The following is a 20,465-nucleotide window of genomic DNA, read 5'->3' as shown; positions in this document are numbered from 1 at the left end:
AAATTATTATACTATAATATATAATGTTATATTACTATATTATAATAATATTATATTACATTATAGTAATATTGTACTAGATTATATATTTTTGTATTAATATATGTTATATTTTATTATGCTCTGTTGTATAATACTATGCAATGTTCTTTATGGTAATTTTGTCATACAAAAATACCTTTTCAGTTTGTTTACCAAATACATGTTAAAATACAATAGTATTTTTGAAATATAGTTACCAAACAGCAAACAATTTTTTATAAAAGCTCTTTTTCAAAAAGCTCTACTTCCAATAGCTCTACTTTCAAAAGTTCTATGGCCAATAGCTTCCCCAAACGGGGCTTAAGTACCTTAAGAGCTTCTTCCATGCATGGGCATATCGGAAGAAGCTACGGAGGGTTCCAAAAGACGTGGTTGCATGAAGTTGTTTGGGGCTGAAATTTTCACATACAAATAGATGTGTGAATCTGTAGAACTGATTGAAATTATTTATCTGGGTTTCCATTACATACAAATAAATAAAGTGAAGCATCGCCATGGCATCATTGAAAATTTGATCCTTCAACTCCTTCAACAACATATTGATTAGTTCATTTAAGCCAACTGGGAAGTCTTTTTTTTCCCTCGTTTTTGTGGGCTCTTGGGGAGGGAGGGTGTTGTGGAAGCTGGAGAGAGTTCAAATACCACATCTCGGCATAAACACTTGTATCAAAACTGGAATATATGTGCAGCAATTCGGACAAGCCTACTGAACTTCTCAATGGCTAAAATAGGTTTTAAAGCACATTGTAAGGTCGAAATACCCTTGTTAATAAACTTACCTTTGGCCCCTAGTTAATTTATAAAAGTTTAATTATTGTAATAAGATGAAAGGAGACGTATTTTGCTACAGAGAGCACAGCTTGAAGTTTTTATTCATGTAGCGTTGAAATAAATCCTTATATTTTATATTGCTAGTTTGGTTTACAACTTTAAACAACTCTAGCATAGTATATCGAAAGGATTTGTCTTTCAAGATAGAGCTTGTTCTCTTGATGATATCTGTTGGTTGAGACACTTTTGAGTCAGTTAATAAGAAAAAAGTATCATCTTTTTACCAAGATCAATTTCATCTGCAATATACAAAGCCTGCGTGTTCTCTTTTAACCTTTGCGCATTCAACAAGAGAATCAAATGGAGTCAATAAATGATTGATAAACTTTTTCAGTATGTTTAACCTATAGTCTCACGTTATAGAAATATGAGAACAGAGTTCAAGCAAAATATTCTGTTGGAAATTTTTTAATTAAACTAAGAATATGAGAGGAAGAAAAAGTTCTTTTTCATTGTTGATCTATGTTTTCCTTTACATACAGCAAGTCTCATTCATCTATGGATTACAAAGTGTCTCTTGAATTCCCATTTTTAATTCAACTCTTCCTCTCCCCACTTCATTTCTTCGGAAATAGCACTAATTAATTACATAGGAAATAGATATTGTGCATAGTCAATCCAGCACATTAACTCTCAACATTCTCCCCCTTAATGTGCTGTCCTTGAACTCCCAAAAGCTCTCTAAGCTGCTGAAATTTTTCTGTTGTCAAAGCTTTTGTGAAAATATCAGCTAGTTGCTCACTTGTCTTGCAAAATTGAACTTGAACTTCACCTTCTTCAACTGCATCTCGGATAAAATGATGCTTGATTGCAATATGCCAAGTGCGGCTGTGAAATGTTGGATTCTTTGCCATAGATATAGCTGATTTGTTGTCACAAAATAGTTCAGTAGCTTCCTCTTGATTTTCACCAATATCTTTAAGAATTCTTCTTAACTAAATTGCTTGTGAAGTAGCCATAGAAGCTGAAACATATTCGGCTTCAGCAGAAGATTGTGCAACTATTTTTTGCTTCTTTGAACTCCATGAGAATACACCCGAACCAAGTGAAAATGCATAGCCGGAGGTGCTCTTCATATCATCAACGCATCCTCCCCAATCACTATCACAAAAACCAATTAACTTCACATTAGTATTGCTAGAAAATTTAATTCCATAATCCAAAGTTCCTTGCAAGTATCTTAGGACCCTTCTAGCTACTCCAAGATGAATGTGACTTGGACTAGTCATGAATCTTGAGAGTAAACTTGCTGCAAACATAATATCCGGTCTTGTAGCTGTGAGATATAATAGTTTCCCGATCATACTTCTGTAGAGAGCTGCATCTACCTTTTTTCCTCTATCATCTTTTCTCAATTTTTCATTCACAACAAGTGGGGTTGCTACTGGTTTGCAGCCGAACATACCAAACTTCTTGAGAATATTAATTGTGTATTTTCTTTGACAAAGAAAGACTCCGTCTTCAGCTTGATAAATCTCCATCCCAAGGAAATGAAGTAGAAAACCCATGTCACTCATTTCATATTTCTTCATCATATTATTTTTGAAGTCTTCAATCATCTTTTTATTATTTCCTGTAAACACCAAGTCATCGACATAAAGTGCAACAATAAGGATATTAGAATCACCTTGCTTTTTGATATACAAGGTAGGCTCGCTTTTGCTTCTTTCAAAACCTCTTTAGTTGAAGTAACCATCAATCTCTCTATACCATGCTCTTGGCGCTTGTTTTAGCCTATAGAGAGCTTTTTTAAGTTTGTATACCATGTCCTCCTTGCCTTTGATGATGAATCCTTGTGGTTGTTCGATATAAACATCTTCCTTCAATTCTCCATTCAAGAAGGCTGATTTGACATCAAGTTGGTATAGCAACCAACCCTTTTGGGCAGCAAGAGAAATGAGAGCCCTAATTGTATCCAAACGGGCAACCGGTGCAAATGTTTCTTCATAGTCAATGCCGGGCTGTTGTGAATATCCTTTTGCTACTAATCCTGCCTTATTCCTTTGGATGGAACCGTCGGCATTGTGCTTGATCTTGTAGATCCATTTGACTCCTATAATATCCTTGTCTTTTGGTTTGTCAACAAGCTCCCGGGTATTATTTTTCTTGATGACTGAAATTTCTTCTTCCATAGCCTTCCTCCAAGCTTCTTCTTTGATGGCTTCTTCAAAATTTTCAGGTTCAAGTACACAAAAGTTGCATCTTTGATAAATATCATCCAAACTTCACAATTTCTTTGGTGTTGAAGTAGGAGTAGAAGAACTTGAACTTGGAGATGGTGGAGGGTCAGAAGTTGATGAAGAACTCTCACCATTTTCATTTGAGTGTGCTGATTTTGTGCCAAGATCATTAATTATGACACACTTGCTATTGTTATTGTCATTCTTCCACTCAATTGAAGCTTCTTCATTGAAAATGACATCCTGACTGATGATAATCTTCTTCTTTTTCAGATTGTATAACCTATAGCCCTTTGATTTTGAGCTATAGCCGACAAAAATGCATTTCTCACTTGTCTCATCTAGCTTCTTTCTTTTCTCCTTCGGAATTTGGGCATAGCAAACTGAACCGAAAACCTTCAAGTGTCGCACAGATGGTTTTCTTCCACTCCAAGCCTCAATTGGAGTTAAATTCTTCAATGCCTTTGTTGGACATCGATTGAGAAGATACACAGCGGTGTATACAGCTTCAGCCCAAAAACTCTTTGGCATGCCTTTGTCATGTAGCAATGCCTTAATCATCTCTACCACCGTTTGATTCTTTCGTTCACAAACTCCATTTTGTTGTGGAGAGTACCCAACTGTGAGCTGCCTGTCAATGCCTTCATTCTCACAAAACTTGTTAAATTCATTAGAATTATATTCTTTCCCATTATCACTTCGAAGCACCTTAATTGTATTGCCACTTTGATTTTCAACAAGACTTTTAAACTTTTGAAATATAGTGAAAACTTCTGATTTTTGCCTCATGAAATAGACCCAAGTCATGCGGGAATAATCATCAATAAACAATATGAAGTACCTATTTTGAGCATGAGATGGTGTCTCCATTGGTCCGCATACGTCGGTATGCACTAACTCCAAAACTTGCTTTGCTCTCCAAGCTCCTCCTTTTGGAAATGATTGTCGATGGTGCTTCCTGAGTGCACACCCATAACATGCTTCTTGTTTCTCCTCAATGCTTGGAAGCCCTCGGACCATATTCTTTTGAGAAAGCAACTTGAGGCTACTAAAGTTCAAGTGCCCCAACCTTTTGTGCCATAGCCATGATTCATCCACCATGTTCACCTTCATTGCAGCCTCTTTGGATACATTGAGATTGAGTGAAAAACTTCTATTTACCATCTTTATTCATTGTAGAACTTGCTTCTTTTGTTTGTTGTCAAATATGATACATTCTCCATCTTCAAAGTGAATAGAATATCCATGCTCCACAAGCTGTCCAACGCTAAGCAAACTTTGGTCCAAATCAAGAACAAAAAGAACATCATGAATATGTTCAGCACCTCTATTGGATTGGACACCAATAGTGCCTTTTCCCTTTACTTTCACTAATGCTCCATAGCCAAGTCTTACTTGCGAATGATAACTTGTGTCCATATCAAGAAAGATTCCTTCATTTGCGGTCATGTGATGACTGCAGCCACTGTCAATGAACCATTGATCTTTTTTTTGTTCACCATACTTTGGCATGCAAAAAATAGGTTGCCTTCATCTTCTTTCTCCTCGGTGTAATTTGCTTGCTGGTTGGAGTTGAAACGGCAATCCTTCTTCAAGTGGCCGACCTTCTTGCAGTTGTGGCATTGTGGCTTCCCCTTGAACCAACAATCCTTCTCTTCATGGCTGCTCCTATTACAAATTCTACACTTCTTTTGAGAGGTGTCACTTTCAATTTTTCGATCATAATTTTTCAGAGTATCGATTCAATCTTTGCTCATAGGACATTAGTGAGCCGATCAATTCTTCAACACTTATGGTGGAGATGTCTTTAGTTTCTTCAATTACAGCAATCTTGGGCTCGAACTTAAAGGGTAAAGAGATTAAATTCTTCTCATTTAATCTCTTGTCAGGAATGTCATCACCATAGCTCTTCATTTGATTAACAAGTTGAACAGGCTTGTTATAGAATTCCTCCAATGTCTCTTTCTCGTTCATCTTCAAATTTTCAAACTCCCTTCGAAGAGACTGGAGTTTGACATCTCGAACTTTTTGATCTCCTTGATATTCATTCTGCAAGATCTCCCAAGCTTGCTTTGCTTTTGTCGCTCGAATGATCCTCGGAAAGATTGTATCCGAGACTCCTTGCTGAATTTTTGAGAGAGCTGCTACATCTTTTTGCTGCAACTCTTCAAGTTGTTTGGTTTGATCAGCTTGGTTTGTTGATGATGAACTTGAGACTAGTCCTTCCTCATTGTAGCCTTGTTCGACAATGCTCCAAAGACCTAATGATTTGAAGACTGTCTTCATTTTAACAGCCCAAAAATCATAGTTGTCGCCGGTGAAGATTGGAATGGAGTGTTGTTGCTGATTTTGGCTTGAATTAGCCATAGCTTCTTCCTTTTTTTTTTTTTTTTTGCATAAACTCCCCCACAAGCAATCTGGCTCTGATACCAGATGTTGGAAATTTTTTAATTAAACTAAGAATATGAGAGGAAGAAAAAGTTCTTTTTCATTGTTGATCTATGTTTTTTTTTACATAGAGCAAGTCTCATTTATCTATGGATTACAAAGTGTCTCTTGAACTCCCATTTTTAATTCAACTCTTCCTCTCCCCACTTCATTTCTTCGGAAATAGCACTAATTAATTACATAGGAAATAGATATTGTGCATAGTCAATCCAGCACATTAACTCTCAACATATTCTCTCCAATGATCTGCTCATCCTCTCAATAAATTCATTAACTCAGAGGGTTATTAAGATCTTTTCTTCTTTTTCTTACGTGCATCCACTTTATTAGAACTTCCATTATATTGCAGTAGCAGTTGTTATATATAATCAGTTGCAATAGTCCCTGTAGCTATTAAAGTAGTACTTGTTAGTAATAAATTTAGGTCAAGCTTCACATACACGTACGCAAGCAGATGCTATAGCTTACTCGTTAAAAAAATGGAACTCAAATCCCCAGGAGAAGTGGATTTTTTATTTTTTTGGTTATGGAAATGGATCATTTATTAAACACTAAATTTCCGGATTGAAAATCCAATCATCAAGAACTAGAAAACGCATACACGCTCTGCTCCTACGTGATGTTGGACAGGAAGGAATTATTTCAAGGAAAACAGAACTCGCACCAGCTGTCACACAGTTTTTAACTCTTTCTGCACTCATGGAATGTATCAATAGGTAAAACTATCCGCAGGGAATGGACATGGCGCTGCACCGGTTCCTTGATCTCGGAGCAAAGCACAAGGGGTAGGAGTCACAGCGCTTGCCACGCCCTCAATCTCAGTGCAGTTCCACTTCAGCTTCTTCTTCGAGTGCGCAACATCTATGGTGACGTTAGACAAGCATATCCCAGTGAAGGGTGCCCCCGGAATTCCCTCCAAGTGTCCGGCTATGGTGACATTCTCGGCGACCACATTGCTGTACCTGATATTCCGGACAACTGGGATTGCGTTGGGGTCGTACTTGTCATCAGGGTGCTGCCCATAATTGCCCGACATCCAGAAGACGTACTTCATGGTGTTCAAGGTCATCCCTCTCACGAAAATGTCCTTCACGAATCCTCCCCTTCCGACGGCTGTCTTGATTCTGACCCCAGATTCCGTGTTGATGGCTGTAATGTTTTCAGCCCTGACGTCTTGGATTCCGCCGGACATTTCGCTTCCAAGGGCGATGGTGGCGCTGAAGGGGGAGATGCAGGTGAGCCTCCTGATGTTTACATGCTGGGTTGGCATGTTGAAAGCAATTCCATACTCGTCCCAGCCGCTTTTAATGGCGATACAGTCATCGCCGGAGACTATGAAGCAGTCCTCGATGAGGACATGGGAGCAGGAGTCTGTGAGGACGGGAAGCACCAAAACTATCAATCAAACTTTGGAAAATTACTGTATCCTAAGTCAGCTTTGAACTTCCCCAGAAAAAGTTGGGAAATGAACTTTCGTACGGTTTCATGAGTATTCTTTACGATGGTTGTGAATGGCTATAACTAACACCACAAAGGTATTACCAATATATACAGGAAGAATGGATAGCAAGATGGCCTTAACTCGTGATGATTATATTTCTTACAAAGAGGTGTTTTATTTCTTGATATGAGTTCAAAAAGAGGTCTGTTAACATGGAATGTGAGAAAGAATGCAGCCAATAATCTCAAAGATCAGTAATGTGATTTTTTTTTTAAGAAAATCGATTCTCTTTCACTTGGCTTTTACCTATTTAATGTATCTTTCCTTTTCTTTTCTTCTTCCTCCTTTAAGAAACCATGAGAAGAAGCATATCCTAAATATTTATACAGTAGAAAAATAGAGTCGAACAGTATATACAAGCATGTGCAAAACAAGTCTAATATTTCCAGTTAGCATTTTGATTGTCCGGTGAATACAATTTATAAACAATAGATCTTCTATAAGCAGCAGAAGTACCTGGATCGATCCCATCGGTGTTTGCAGAGTCAAATGGTGCAAGAATGGTGACGTTCGACACTACGATATTGCTGCATATAGGTCAATTGCTTCTGTCAGCATTCAACCTCGAAAAAAATCAGTTATATTGTGGGTTGTGACTTATGATGGCATGGAGTTTCTCTACTTATGATGGCATGGAGTTTCTCTAGTTTTCCTTTGAGGAGATGATCAAACCTGCTGTAAACCGGATGGACGTTCCATGAGGGAGAGTCTTTGAATGTAATGTTGGAAATAAGGACACGGTCTGAGTACATTATTTCAAGCAGGTAACCACGAGTGTACTTCAGCTGATTATTACGGAACTTATCCCACCAGAATCTCCCCTGCCCATTGATCGTTCCATTATCCCCTGCAACATATCGGCCAACAGACGCAGTTAAAAAGCGATTCATGTTAGCTGAAAGGATCAATCTTAGTCCAACTCCAAACCTTATTGACCAACGATTCTCGAGTGAAATAGATGGCCGGTTAGATTTAAAATCCATCATCTTTTGCATAAATGATGGACAGGGATTATGATCCGTCGAAAAATTTATTCAGTAAAATGGGAATCAGTATTGTTACAGAAGCCTTGAAAAGAATACTTGCAATACCTGTGATGACCACATCTGTGAGGTTAGTTCCCATGATGAAGTTGCTGTATCTTCCACCAGCTGAGTCCCTTCCTCTCCCATAAGAGGGCAGGGGATCGATGACTGGCCATTCGTTCAGGTCCTGCAACACCATATCATGAGAAATGACTGAACGGTGGATGAGGCAAAAGGTTCAAGTCTCAGCTAATCTTTTTGTTGTTAGGACTAAACTATATTTCACAATTTCTGTCAGTTTCCAAGGGATCTTTGCATCTTGCAAGATGGAGTTACAACTTACAACAGACACAGGTTGGATTGTAAATCAAGGATTTAGTCTTATGGGCGCATGCAATAACTTTTATGCCTAGAATGCATCCGTATTAAAAAAAAAAAAAAAATACATTGACAGGAGAATTCTACGTAAGCTATGCAACCATTTTGCATAATATTTGTCTATTATGGCTGTTTGGAATTATGGATGTCAACAAAGATGGATATATGAATATTTTATTCATTTTTGAATTAAACGGCACGGTTTAACCAAAATTAAATGAGAATAGTTTCGTTGATGAGTTTACAAATTAAAAACCATTCGATTTTGGTTTTAGTTGCGGTTCTGATGATTTCTTGATTTGAAACCAAACTCGGCATCAAATTTGACACTAAACTTGAAATCGAAACTAAATGTACCCAATATTTAATACTTGTGATATTATATATGTGTAAATCTAAAATTAAATGAATTTAGTTATTTATATATGTAAGATGAATAAAAAAATAAATGAATTTCGGTTTTTTGGCGGTGTTTTGATTTTATTTTGTTTGGTGACAGTTATGATTTTTTATTCCAAAATTATTCAATTTTGGTTTTGGCTTTGAGGATGATAGTAAATTTCAATTCTAGTTTCGATTTTTTAACTAAGGGCACCGAAATCACATTATTGATATCCCTGTTAGGAATGTCTCTTTAACATGTCATTGAAAATTATAAAGCAATTTTTTTTTAAAAAAAATGTAATTATAATAGGAAAAAACAATATTTATATTCTATCCCAAATTTGTAAGGATAGTTGGGTGATATTCCTTAAACAATATAGATTTGGAATTTTTTTTTTTCTTTTGCTACCATCCATTCAAGATGCCTGCAGTGTCCAGTTAGGCTGCACAATCATTTGCAGTACATAACATGCACCGTAAGGAATTCTAATTCTTTTTAAGTTAACTGAGTGATTAATTGCTTTTTTTTATGCACTCAGTGCACAAACTTATCAAATATTTGATTTGATAGGTTGAGAAATAAATATCATACCATCCAAGTTAAATAAAATTCCTACGACCGCTTTTAATACGACTAAGGAGGCTCGAATAAAGTTGCTAAATTACTGGCTGAGCGACAACTTCCACGGGTCGTGCTCATCTATGATCTTCACCGTCCATACAATGCGTTACATCTATGGACGGACGGATAATACTTAATAATACGTACTTGCTAATTGGGAAGAAAACCAATCGGTGCATGCGAAGGAGCAAACACGTGAAGCATAAACCGACAGAGGCGAAGCGAGAGACAGGGAGGAGGGTGGGGGAGAGGGCGGCGACCGCACCTGGGAGGCGAGGATCTCGGCGTCGCGGTGGAGGAAGAGGGTGAATTTGCTGGTGAGATTGAAAGGCCCCGTGAGCCACTTGCCGGGTGGCACGACGAGCATCGCCCCGCCGTCGGCGGCCAAGCGGCTGAGGTGGGCGATGGCAGCCGCGAAGGCGTGTGTGTTGGAGGTGGTGCCGTCCCCCACCGCCCCGAAGTCCTTCAGGCTCGCCGTGTGGGCCCGGCGGCCGGCGGCACCCGCCGCCGCCGCCCACTCGGGCCAGCCGCCGCCGGCCCTCCAGTGATGGTGGCCGTGGTTCCCTAGCCTCGTGCACTCCGCGGCTCCAATGAGACCCACCAGTGCCACCATCCATAAGATCACCAGCCTCGGCACCTGTATGAAAAGTAGGAATTAATTAGATAAAAAGAAGGAAAATATATGAAACCTTTTTTTTTTGTTTCTGTTTGTGTGCATGAGAGGAAGGGAAGAGAGGGGGTTACGTAGAGCTTTCTCGCGGTATTGCTCATGAGCAGCGCCATTATTGGTTGGGAGGGGAAGATAGCAATGGCTATCCTCGAATTTGGGTGCAATTTATAGAGGAAATTGGGCTCAGCCGCCCAGGATAATTGTCTTGGTTTTGTAACGTATCAATTGCCCTTGTTTTCATTTCATTCCCTTTTAAATGAAAGGCGAATCTACCTAGAGATATGCTGGAATCCAATCCTGCGGGCAGAGGTATCCTAATAAATACGGGTGCAAGGAAATAAAAGGGAGGTATCAATTAGGCATCATTTGCTTTAATGGAACACTTCTTTTTTTGGCTGGGCAACTTGAGCTCTAATGGAACACTTCGGGCTAAAAATAATTTTAGAGAACGTGTCAATGGAAAGTATTGATTGGATTTTATTCTTTCCAATTCATCATTATTGTTGCTAGAAATTGAACCCGGGGGCGACCGTCGGCCGAAAGGGAGGAGCTCCGCTGCCTGAGTGGCGGGTGGCGGCTCGTCGGCGGACGGCGTCCTCCTGGAGACCTGCAAGAAGCCAGTGGCCGGGCTGTCCGGCGCCGGCCCTCCGATGCTTAAGTCAGTGAGGGGTCAATATGGCAGAAGAGAGAGAGAAGGCCGGAAAACCAGATCCTTACTTTAAAGTGGAGAAATTTCTCTTTTATAGAGAGGGCCGGGTTACCTGTGATGAGACAGAGCAAATGGTTTGTCGTACAATTGGACATTAATGCTCGATCGTGTGAATCAATGCTATTACTGTAGGAGATTAGGCCGAAGCTCAAGTTGTCGTGGAGTCATGTCATCATTCGTAGTCATGCGTGTTTGCCGTGAGAGGCTCGATGTCCGTAGGCGATGGAAGCCATACGCTTTAATTGTTGAGTAGGCTGAGGGCCTGTAGGTACCATGCGCTTTGATTGTTGAGTGAACCAGATGTCCGCGGGACTCATACACATTAATTTTTAGCGAAGACAAAACATAGTCTTTCGGTCGTGCTGCGGGAGGATGTAACCTCAGCGCGCAGGTCAGACGTCCTAGGGTTGGTGGGGCTATCCGGGTATCGCCAGGCCGAAGGGGGTCTGCTCGGTCGGCCCGTGCTCGGAGGGGTCTGCTTGGTCGGCCCCTGCCCGGAGGGGTCTGCTCGGTCGGCCCCTGCTTGGAGGGGTCTGCTCGGTCAAGCGTGGCGACATATTTTTCCCCCAACACTACCCCCCGACTTCCGAGCTCGAGCTGCTCGCAGGTTCGAGCGCGGGAAGTAGTTTCGGTTGTGTTAATGTGGATTAGGGGGATTTTGAATTATCGCGCGTTTCAAGGCACCTTTAATAGGCGGCGTCTCTTTATTCGGAAACGTTTTATCAGAGTACCTTTTCGTTTTTCGAAGGTCCTCGCATCGTGGGCTCATGATGAGACCACACGATCCGACGAGACGCTTCTGTATTCGAAGTGTTGGTTCGAATTGAATGCAGCGCCTTAATTTTCAGGGTTGACGCGTGTCATGATCTGAAGGGGGAGCAGCGCTCCACTTCGCAGATCTGGGCCGTCAGAGGGGTTTATATATATATATCCCTCCTGGGCCGTCTCCTCCCATTGTCTTCATCTTCTTCCCATCTCCTTCTCAGTCCGAAGCAACCGATCCTCCATTATCTCCGGCGAACCCCATAGGTGTCTTTTTCATCCGCCCGGAACCCCTTTTCCCTTCTTTTCTCTTCCTTCTTTCCTAATGGGTCTCGGTCCGAATGAAATCGGGTCCGCAATGAGTGAGTTAGAGGTTGAGATGGTCGAGGAGTGGTTCTTTCCTCAGTGAGGGTTCCGTTTGGAACCCGCTGGGTTGGGGGATCAGGTGACGAACCCCCCTAGGTCGGATCGGAGTGTACTTGGAGGCACTCTGGGCCGGCCTACGATTTTCCTTCCATGGGTTCGTGAACGAGTTGCTCGGGGAGTACCAACTTGTCCCGACGCAACTTGCTCCGAACGCATGGAGGACGATCATCGGGTTCCTGTCGCTGTGCATGGCGTACGGGATCCCGTCTTCCGTGAATGTTTTTCGGCGGCTCTTCATGCTGAAGTCGAACCCGGGAGACGGAGAGTGGCTCTATGTCGCCCTTCGGGCGGGCCGGCCACTCTTCCAGGGCGCTCCGTCGTCCATTCACGACTGGAAGAAGAAATTTTTCTTTTTAGGTTCCGAGCGGACGTGGGGGTTTGATCCTAGGTGGAGGCCGAGCCGACTCAGGACCGCCAACAAAATCCCTAGGCTTTCCACGCGCGAGCAGGGGATCCTTGACGCCGTTCGCAGCCTCGGGGACGGTATTCTTCTGAGCGGCCTCATAAGCGAGGACGCTTTAGTGAATGTAGGCCTGAGCTCGGCGCGTCCTCATGGTAAGGGTAACAGTAGGAAGCCTCTTTTTTCTCTTTTTTTTTTAATTAACATTCTGCATTCTTATCCTGCTCGTCCTTGCAGACATCGCAAAAATGGTAACCAAAAGCGAAGCTCTGTACGCTCGGTTCCGGAAGAGAGCTGCCGAGCTCGGAGGAGAGTCGCTCGAACTGAAGAAGAAGGCAAAGGTCTCTGCTCCTCGAGTTGACCCCTCCGAAGCTGCTAGGAGGGGAGGTCCGAGCTCCGAGCCCGGAAGTTCGGGGAGGGGGGGGGGGGGGGGGCGACTATGGTGCTCACGTGCCCGGCGCCGATCTCACAGATTCCTGGTCGGCCTCCCATCCGACCCAAGGGCTCGGCATCCGAGCCGGGCAGCAGCCAAGGGGCTGCGAGGCCGCCTTCCCCGGGTGCGACAAGGTCCGGCCTCCCCGACCCGCCGGAGAACGAGGGCCAACAAGAAAGGCGGTACTATGTGGTGGAGTGGATGGTGTCCAAGGGCGACTCAGCCCTCGAGAATATCGAGACGGCGCGGCAACTTTTCCGCGTCGCGCTCCTTCCAGCCGACAAGGCGAAGATTCAGGCCATGAGCCTGAACCAATTTTTGGAGTCGGCCCGCCTCTCCGCTGTTCAGGTAAGTCTTTTGTTTACTGTCACTTATTCCCTACGTCTTTAGCTCTGATACTCTAATTCTATTTTCAGCCTAATTTCTGCCTTGATCGCAGCATCTTCACGAGGTCGAGACGCTGATCTCGCTTGGGGCGGATTACAAAGAGCGGGCCCGTCGGAGTTCACGGGCTCTGGACGAGGCCGAGCGGAAGCTGGCGGAGCTCGAGCTCCACAAGAAGGAGCTCTTGCTCAGAGTGGGCGCCACTGAGGACGAAGTTAAGCTCCTATCGATGGCGCTCGAGGAGGAGAAGGCCGCTCATACTCTGGCTAGATCAGAGTTGCAGGCCGCCGAGGCTCGCCTGGCCGAGGCGCAATCTCTGCTCGCCGTCCGCGAGCAGAGAGCAAAGGAAGCGGAGCAGAAGGCCGAGCGGCTCGAAGCTCAGAAAAAAGAGGCCCAAGAACGGGCTCAGAATGCCGTCCGGCTCTTTCGAGAATCGGAAGAGTTGCAAGAGCTGCTCGAGGAGGAAGCCGTGAACGGCCTTATTCAAGGGTTCAACAACTTCCACAATCAACTGTGCCAGCTCTGCCCCAATTTTGATCTCAATCTACTTCAGCCCGGAGCTGGAGTCGAGGGCCTCGGGGCGAAGTCGGACGAGACGACCGGAGAGGCAGCTCCGGAGGCTTCCGCGGAAGAGGCTGCTCGGGGAGCTACTCCCGAGGTCGCGCCCGAGGGCACTGAAGGCGGCGAGGTCGGGGCCACTACCGAAGGAGGTCCGACGGCTGAGGCGATTGAGGTCATCAAAGTCGAGCCCGGAGAAATCTCTGCTGAAGATGCTACGGCTCCCGCCTCTTGAGGCTTCTAGTACTCTTTCCCTTTTTGTAACGAGAGGTCGGCCCTTGTCTACCGCACGACCGAGCCTTAATTTTGTACTTGGCCTTCGGGCTTTTGAATGGAAATATTCCTTTTCAACTTTCGTTTTTTCAATTCCTTTATAGTTCATTTTTTAGCTAACGTTTCTCCAAGGCTTTGCTGCTCGGGTTCTCAAGCTGCTAAGGCGCTTTAGATCGAAAAAGAGCTCGAGCTTGCCAAGCTCCTAAGCTTGAGTCGCAGTTTTGTGGTCGTAGAGCTCGGGGCCCCAGCTGCGGGGCAACGTGCTCTAATCATCTTATTAGGTAACTAGCTTGTAGCCCAAATCGTTGAACCCCCCGAGCTCGGGATTAAATTTCGCCGAGCAGCCGAAAAACCGAACTAGGGTTCGTGCGGGCGCGTTCGACCAGATTTCAGCTCGTAATCAGCTCGGCGGAGGATCCCGATATTGGCCGGGATTTTCATTTAAGTATCCAACATAAAAATGAATGGAACGCGCGTATTGAACAAGACATAGGAGCCAATCAGAGCGTACCTTCTCGGGGCTATATGCCCCGTGTCGCGAATTGTTCTTAGTGGTACCTCAGCTTGTCGTAGAGGTCGACCCCAAGCTTAATCCGAAGCATGGGGTCGTAGCCCTTTGAGCTCGTACATGAAGCTGTCGCAGGCTTCAAGGCGCCCAGATCTCGATCTAGGTATCTGACATCGGAACCAAGCCTCGATAGTCGATGGGGATCGAGCCGAGCTCGGTGGTTGATGGAGATCGAGCCGAGCTCGGTGGTTGATGGAGATCGAGTCGAGCTCGATAGATGGAGATCGAGCCGAGCTCGATAGCTGATGGAGATCGATGGTTGCGTCTCGAGTTTCTGGATGATCACAAACATTTTCATCGACCACGAACGTATACTGCCGACCACGATCACGAACATATATTGTCGACCACGAACATGTATCCGGAGGCCACGAAGGTACTCCCCTATCATCCCGAGGTCGAGGGAGCTCGAGCTCACTGACGTATCGGGGCATCCCGACCGTAGTCGAGGAGGCGCCACGGGGGGCCGCGAAGGCACTACCCATCTTTCCGAGGTGCCGAGGGGTCTAGGAACGCACTGTCGGCGCTCGGGGCATCCCGGCCTTAGCCGAGATATTTGGAGATCGAGACCGAGCTCGATGGTCGATGGAGATCGAGCCGAGCTCGACGGATGGAGATCGAGCCGAGCTCGATGGTCGATGGAGATCAGGCCGAGCTCGATAGATGGAGATCGGGCCGAGCTCGATAGATGGAGATCGAGCCGAGCTCGATAGTCGGTGGAGATCGAGCCGAGCTCGATAGTCGGTAGAGATCGAGCCAAGCTCGATAGAAGACGGAGATCGAGCCGAGCTCGATAGAAGACGGAGATCGAGCCGAGCTCGATAGCTGGGGGAGGTCGAGCCGAGCTCGATGGTCGGTGGAGATCGAGCCGAGCTCGATAGATGGTGATCGAGCCGGGCTCGATATCGGCGTTCCAAATTTTTTGCTAAGGCGCCCGGCTTTGCTCGGTTCTGGTTGTATCCGAACAGGGACGTATATACGAGCTGGGCTGGGTCGTTTGGGAGTCAAAGCATTTAGACATCAGGAGAAATTCAGCACAATTAAGCAATTGCGAATAAGTCATTGCAGGAAGGTGAGATTTATGATTGAAACGGAGGACCCTTCGGGATTCTATTGGTAGTACACCCGGAGGTTTTCGGAACTCCAGCTTCGTGGAATGGGGGTCCCGTCAAGAGATTCCAGCTTGTACGCCCCGGGCCGCTGGACGCGTGCGACCCGGTAGGGTCCCTCCCAGTTCGGAGCCAGCTTCCCTTGCTCGGTTGGTCGGGAGGCCTCTGCCCTTCTGAGAACGAGGTCCTCCGCTTTGAAGGATTTGACTTTGACTTTGGTGTTGTAGTATTGCACTATCTTTTGCTGGTACCTTACCATGCGAACTCGGGCGGCTTCCCTCGTCTCCTTGATCAGGTCCAGGTTATTTCTAAGCTGTGAGGAGCTGGAGCTGGCGTCAAAATACTCCACCCTTGGAGAAGGGAGTCCAATCTCTAGTGGGATGACGGCTTCTGTTCCATACGTCAAATTGAAAGAAGTTTCGCCGGTGGGTATATGGAACGTGGTCCGATAAGCCCACAGGACGTTGTACAGGTCTTCGACCCACTGTCCCTTGGACTGGTCGAGCATGGCCTTGAGCCCCTGCAAAAAGTACGATTCGTTATCTCGGTTTCTCCGTTCATCTGAGTATGCGCGACCGAGGTGAAGCGGTGGTCGATGCCAAGCTCGGAGCAGAACTCTCTGAAACAGACGTTGTCGAACTGACGACCGTTGTCTGATATGAGGATGCGGGGGAGTCCGAATCTATAAATTATTGACTTCCAGACGAAGTCTCGCATCTTCTGCTCGGTGCTTCGGGCAACTGGCTCAGCGATCCGGGCAACTGGCTCAGCTTCCACCCATTTAGTGAAATAGTCGATGGAGACGACTAGGAATTTCCTTTGCCCGGTTGCCAGAGGAAATGGTCCCAAGATGTCAATTCCCCATTGGGCGAATGGTCAAGGGGAGCTGATCGAGGTCAACAGGGCCGAGGGCCGGCGTTGGACATTGGCGTTTCTTTGAAATCGGTCGCATCTTCGGACGAAGTCCAGGGTGTCCTTCTGGAGTGTCGGCCAGTAGTATCCTTAGCGCAAAATCTTGTGCGCTAATGCTCGTCCCCCCAGATGATTTCCACAAATTCCCTCGTGGACTTCGCGCATTGCATAATCCGCCTCTGTCGGGCGGAGGCACCTGAGGAGGGGAGAGGTAAAGGATCTCCGATAAAGCTTGCCTTCGTATAATATGTACCGAGCAGCTAAACGCTTGACTCGACGAGCCTCGCGTTCATCACTGGGGAGGACCTCATCCCGCAAGTAGCTAATGAGCTCGTCCATCTAGCTCGGCTCAACTTCAATGCAAAGGGCCAGCTCGGGCTCCGTGCTAGGTTTTTGGAGGTACTCCAGCGCTGCTGCTTTGGAAAGCTCGCTCATGCGAGAGGACGCCAACTTTGATAGTTGATCTGCTCTGAGGTTCTCCGTCCTGGCGATGTGTTGGATATGGAAGGAGCTCAGAGTCGAAGTGAGATCCTGCACTTTCTGAAGATACTCCTGCATCGTGGGCTCTCTGGCCTCAAAATCACCTGAGATTTGGTTCACGACCAGCTGGGAGTCGCTGAAGACCCTCAGGTCCCTCACTTCTAGCTCCCTGGCCAACTTGAGCCCGGCGATGAGTGCTTCGTACTCCGCCGCATTGTTAGAGGCGGGGAACTCGAAGTGCAGGGCCTGCTCGGTGACCACTCCATCTGGACTGGTGAGGATGAGGCCCGCTCCGCTACCCCCGAGTTCGAAGAACCATCAACATGCAAAGTCCATGTCGAGCTCGGGGTTTGCTCCATTGGCGCTGGCTCAGGCTCGGGCTCGTCCGGCACAGTGCACTCGACTATAAAGTTGGCGAGCGCCTGCACCTTGATGACCGGCCTGGGTCGGTACTCAAGGTCGAACTCCCCGACCTTGACGGCCCACTTTGTGATTCGACCAGCACGATTTGATCGCTACAGGATCTACTTTACGGGTTGGTCGGTCAGCACGGCCACCGTGTGAGCTTGAAAATAGGGCCGAAGCCTCCGAGCTGAGACGACCAGGGCAAAGGCGGTCTTTTCCAGCTTGGAGTACCGGGTCTCGGCATTCCTCAAGACCCGGCTTGTGTAATATACCGGCTTTTGGAGCTTGCTCTCCTCCCGAACCAAGACCGAGCTCACTGCTACAGGAGAAACTGCTAAGTATAGGTAGAGGAGCTCGCCCTGCTGAGGCTTCGTGAGCAGCGGAGGAGAGGCGAGAAGACACTTGAGCTCCTCAAAGGCTTGCTGACATTCGGCCGACCATAAAAAATTCTTTGGCTTCTTGAGAGGCGCAAAGAATGGAAGGCAGCGCTCGGCCGATCGGGAGACGAATTTTTCGAGAGCTGCGACTCGGCCTGTAAGCCGTTACACTTCCTTGACTGTCCTCGAGGGCGTCATCTCTTGGAGCGCTCGGATCTTCTCGAAATTGGCCTCGATTCTCCGCTGTGTAATTACGAAGCCAAGAAACTTGCCCGAGGTGACTTCGAACGCACATTTGGCTGGATTGAGCTTCATTCGGTACCTTTGAAGTGTAGAGAATGCTTCACTGAGGTCGGTCACATGATCTTGCACCATTTGGCTTTTCACCAACATGTCGTCAACATAGACCTCCATGTTTCGGCCTATTTGGTCTTTGAAGATCCGGCTGACCAGCCTTTGGTAAGTTGCTCCAGCATTTTTTAAGCCGAAGGGCATCACCTTGTAGCAATAGGTACCTCCATCGGTGATGAAGGCCGTCTTTTCCTCATCTTCTGGCGCCATCCGGATCTGGTTGTATCCGGAGAAGGCGTCCATAAATGTCAACAGCTCGTGTCCCGAGGTGGAGTCCACGAGCTGATCGATGCTAGAGAGTGGGAAGCTGTCCTTTGGACAGGCCTTGTTCAGTCGGTGTAGTCCACGCACATGCGCCATTTCTCGCTAGCCTTTTTGACAAGGACCACATTGGCGAGCCACTCTGGATAGGATATCTTTCGGATGAAGCCAGTCTTGAGGAGTTTATCGACTTCCTCAGCTACTGCTCGTTGTCGCTCTGGGGCGGCATTTCGCTTCTTTTGCCGCACGGATTTGCAGGGCTTCACTTAGAGTCGGTGGACCGCGACCTCCGGGTCTATCCCTGGCATATCTGCGGGCGACCAGGCGAAGACGTCCATGTTGTTCCACAGGAAGCTGATGAGGCGATCTCTCTCGCGAGCATCAAGGCCGGAGCCGACTTGCACGGTTAGCTCGAAAAAATTTTCTCGCAAAGGAATTTGAATGAGTAGCTCACCGGGCTCTACCCGATTCTTCTGAGGGCCGACCCGTGCCTCTAAGGTCTCGGCTGAGAGCTTGTCGTCTGTTGTCGAAACCGACACCTTGGCCGGTTGCTTCGCCTCATGGGTCGCCATGTAGCATCGTCTTGCTACCGCCTGGTCCCCACGGACTTCGCCGACTCCTTGGCTGGTGGGGAATCGCATAAGCAGGTGGCGGGTTGAGACCACGGCTCGAAGAGCGTTGAGCCCTGGTCGTCCGAGAATGGCATTATAAGCCGAGGGCAGGCGCCCCACGAGGAAACCCATCCTCACGGTACTTTCTCGGGGGGCGAGCCCGACCATGACCAGGAGATCGACCTCGCCCTCCACTGGGACTGAGTCTCTAGTGAATCCGACCAGCGGGGCGTTCATCCTCCGCAATTGCTTTTCTTCCATCCCCATTCTAGAATAGGCGTCGAAGTACAAAATATTTGCCGAGCTCCAATTATCAATTAACACACGTTTTACATCAAATCTGTTCACAACCATAGAGACGACCATAGTGTCGTCATGGAGAGTTTCAACTCCCTCCAAGTCCTCATCCGAGAATGAGATGGTTTTCGAGGCGCGCAGGCGCTTCGGGGCGGTTCCTTCCTCTGGAGCTTCTCCGACCGAGGCCCCGCCTCGGATGGTATTGATGGTGCCGGTGATAGGCCTGTTGGCATTTGGATCTTCGGGCTGTTCGGTATTCTCTACTGGCCTTCTCTCTTCGCGCCGGTTTCGTACGAACCGGTCGAGCACTCCTCGACGGATGAGTGCCTCGATCTCGTCCCGGAGCTGGAAGCAGTTCTCCGTATCATGGCCATGGCCCGGTGGAAACGGCAGTACTTCCGGGAGTTACGCCAGGCCCCGGGATCTCATCTCGGGGGCGGGGGCCGGAAATAGTTCCGGCCCTCGATCTCCATGAGAATCTCGGTCCGAGGAGCAGTAAGTGGAGTGTAATTTTTGTACCTCCCGTTGGGTATGCGGGACCGTGGTGGAAACCTCGGACGAGGCGGGGACCTTTGCCGAGGTGGTCCCCGCAACCGGGGTGGACTCTTCAGACGAGGCGGGTTCTTAGCTCGGCACGGGGACGGGCTTCTGGGGTGGCCATGCTCCTCGCGATGCCTTTTCTGCTTCTTGGAGGTCTGCGCAACCCCGCTCCGTCTAGAGGCAATGGCTTCCTCGGCTTTCGCATACTTCCGTGCCCGAACCAGCATCTCAGTGAGGTCAGCAGGAAAATTCTTCTCGATGGAGAAGAGTAATCTATAAGATCGGGCCCCAGTCTTCAGTGCTGACATGGCAATTGACTGGTCAAGCTTCCGGACTTCCCATGTTGCGGCGGTGAAACGGTCCAAATATTTCCTGAGGAACTCTCCCTCCTTTTGTTTTATATAGAGGAGGGAGTCCGAGGTCCGCCGCTAGGGTCGGCTGGCAGCAAAATTGCTGGCGAATTGCTTGCCGAGCTGTTCGAAAGAGGAGACGGTGCTAGGCTTCAGCCCGGTAAACCAAAGTCGGGCT

At 46.8% G+C, this 20,465-nt stretch overlaps 2 protein-coding genes across 2 annotated transcripts; one reads left to right on the top strand and one right to left on the bottom strand.

Annotated features, from left to right (window-relative positions):
* Nucleotides 1-6,037: 6,037 nt before the first annotated feature.
* Nucleotides 6,038-10,204, bottom strand: LOC120107195 (probable polygalacturonase). Its single transcript, XM_039120369.1, has 6 exons — nucleotides 10,156-10,204; nucleotides 9,677-10,048; nucleotides 8,094-8,214; nucleotides 7,675-7,849; nucleotides 7,459-7,529; nucleotides 6,038-6,872 (listed from the first exon to the last, which is right to left on the bottom strand). Exons 1-6 carry the CDS (start codon nucleotides 10,192-10,194, stop codon nucleotides 6,211-6,213), a joined length of 1,440 nt encoding a protein of 479 aa, XP_038976297.1. The 5' UTR covers nucleotides 10,195-10,204; the 3' UTR covers nucleotides 6,038-6,210.
* Nucleotides 10,205-12,817: 2,613 nt separating this feature from the next.
* Nucleotides 12,818-13,988, top strand: LOC120107189 (stress response protein NST1-like). The gene is made up of 2 exons (XM_039120359.1): nucleotides 12,818-13,159; nucleotides 13,251-13,988. The coding sequence occupies exons 1-2, from the start codon at nucleotides 12,818-12,820 to the stop codon at nucleotides 13,986-13,988; spliced, it is 1,080 nt and encodes a 359-aa protein (XP_038976287.1).
* The last annotated feature ends 6,477 nt before the right edge of the window (nucleotides 13,989-20,465 follow it).

This window comes from Phoenix dactylifera, unplaced genomic scaffold (genome assembly GCF_009389715.1).
Source record: "Phoenix dactylifera cultivar Barhee BC4 unplaced genomic scaffold, palm_55x_up_171113_PBpolish2nd_filt_p 000788F, whole genome shotgun sequence".
Classification (NCBI taxonomy): Eukaryota; Viridiplantae; Streptophyta; class Magnoliopsida; order Arecales; family Arecaceae; genus Phoenix; species Phoenix dactylifera.
The sequence above is the reverse complement of the archived record's forward strand: the minus strand, read 5'-3'. Positions and strand labels throughout refer to the sequence as shown.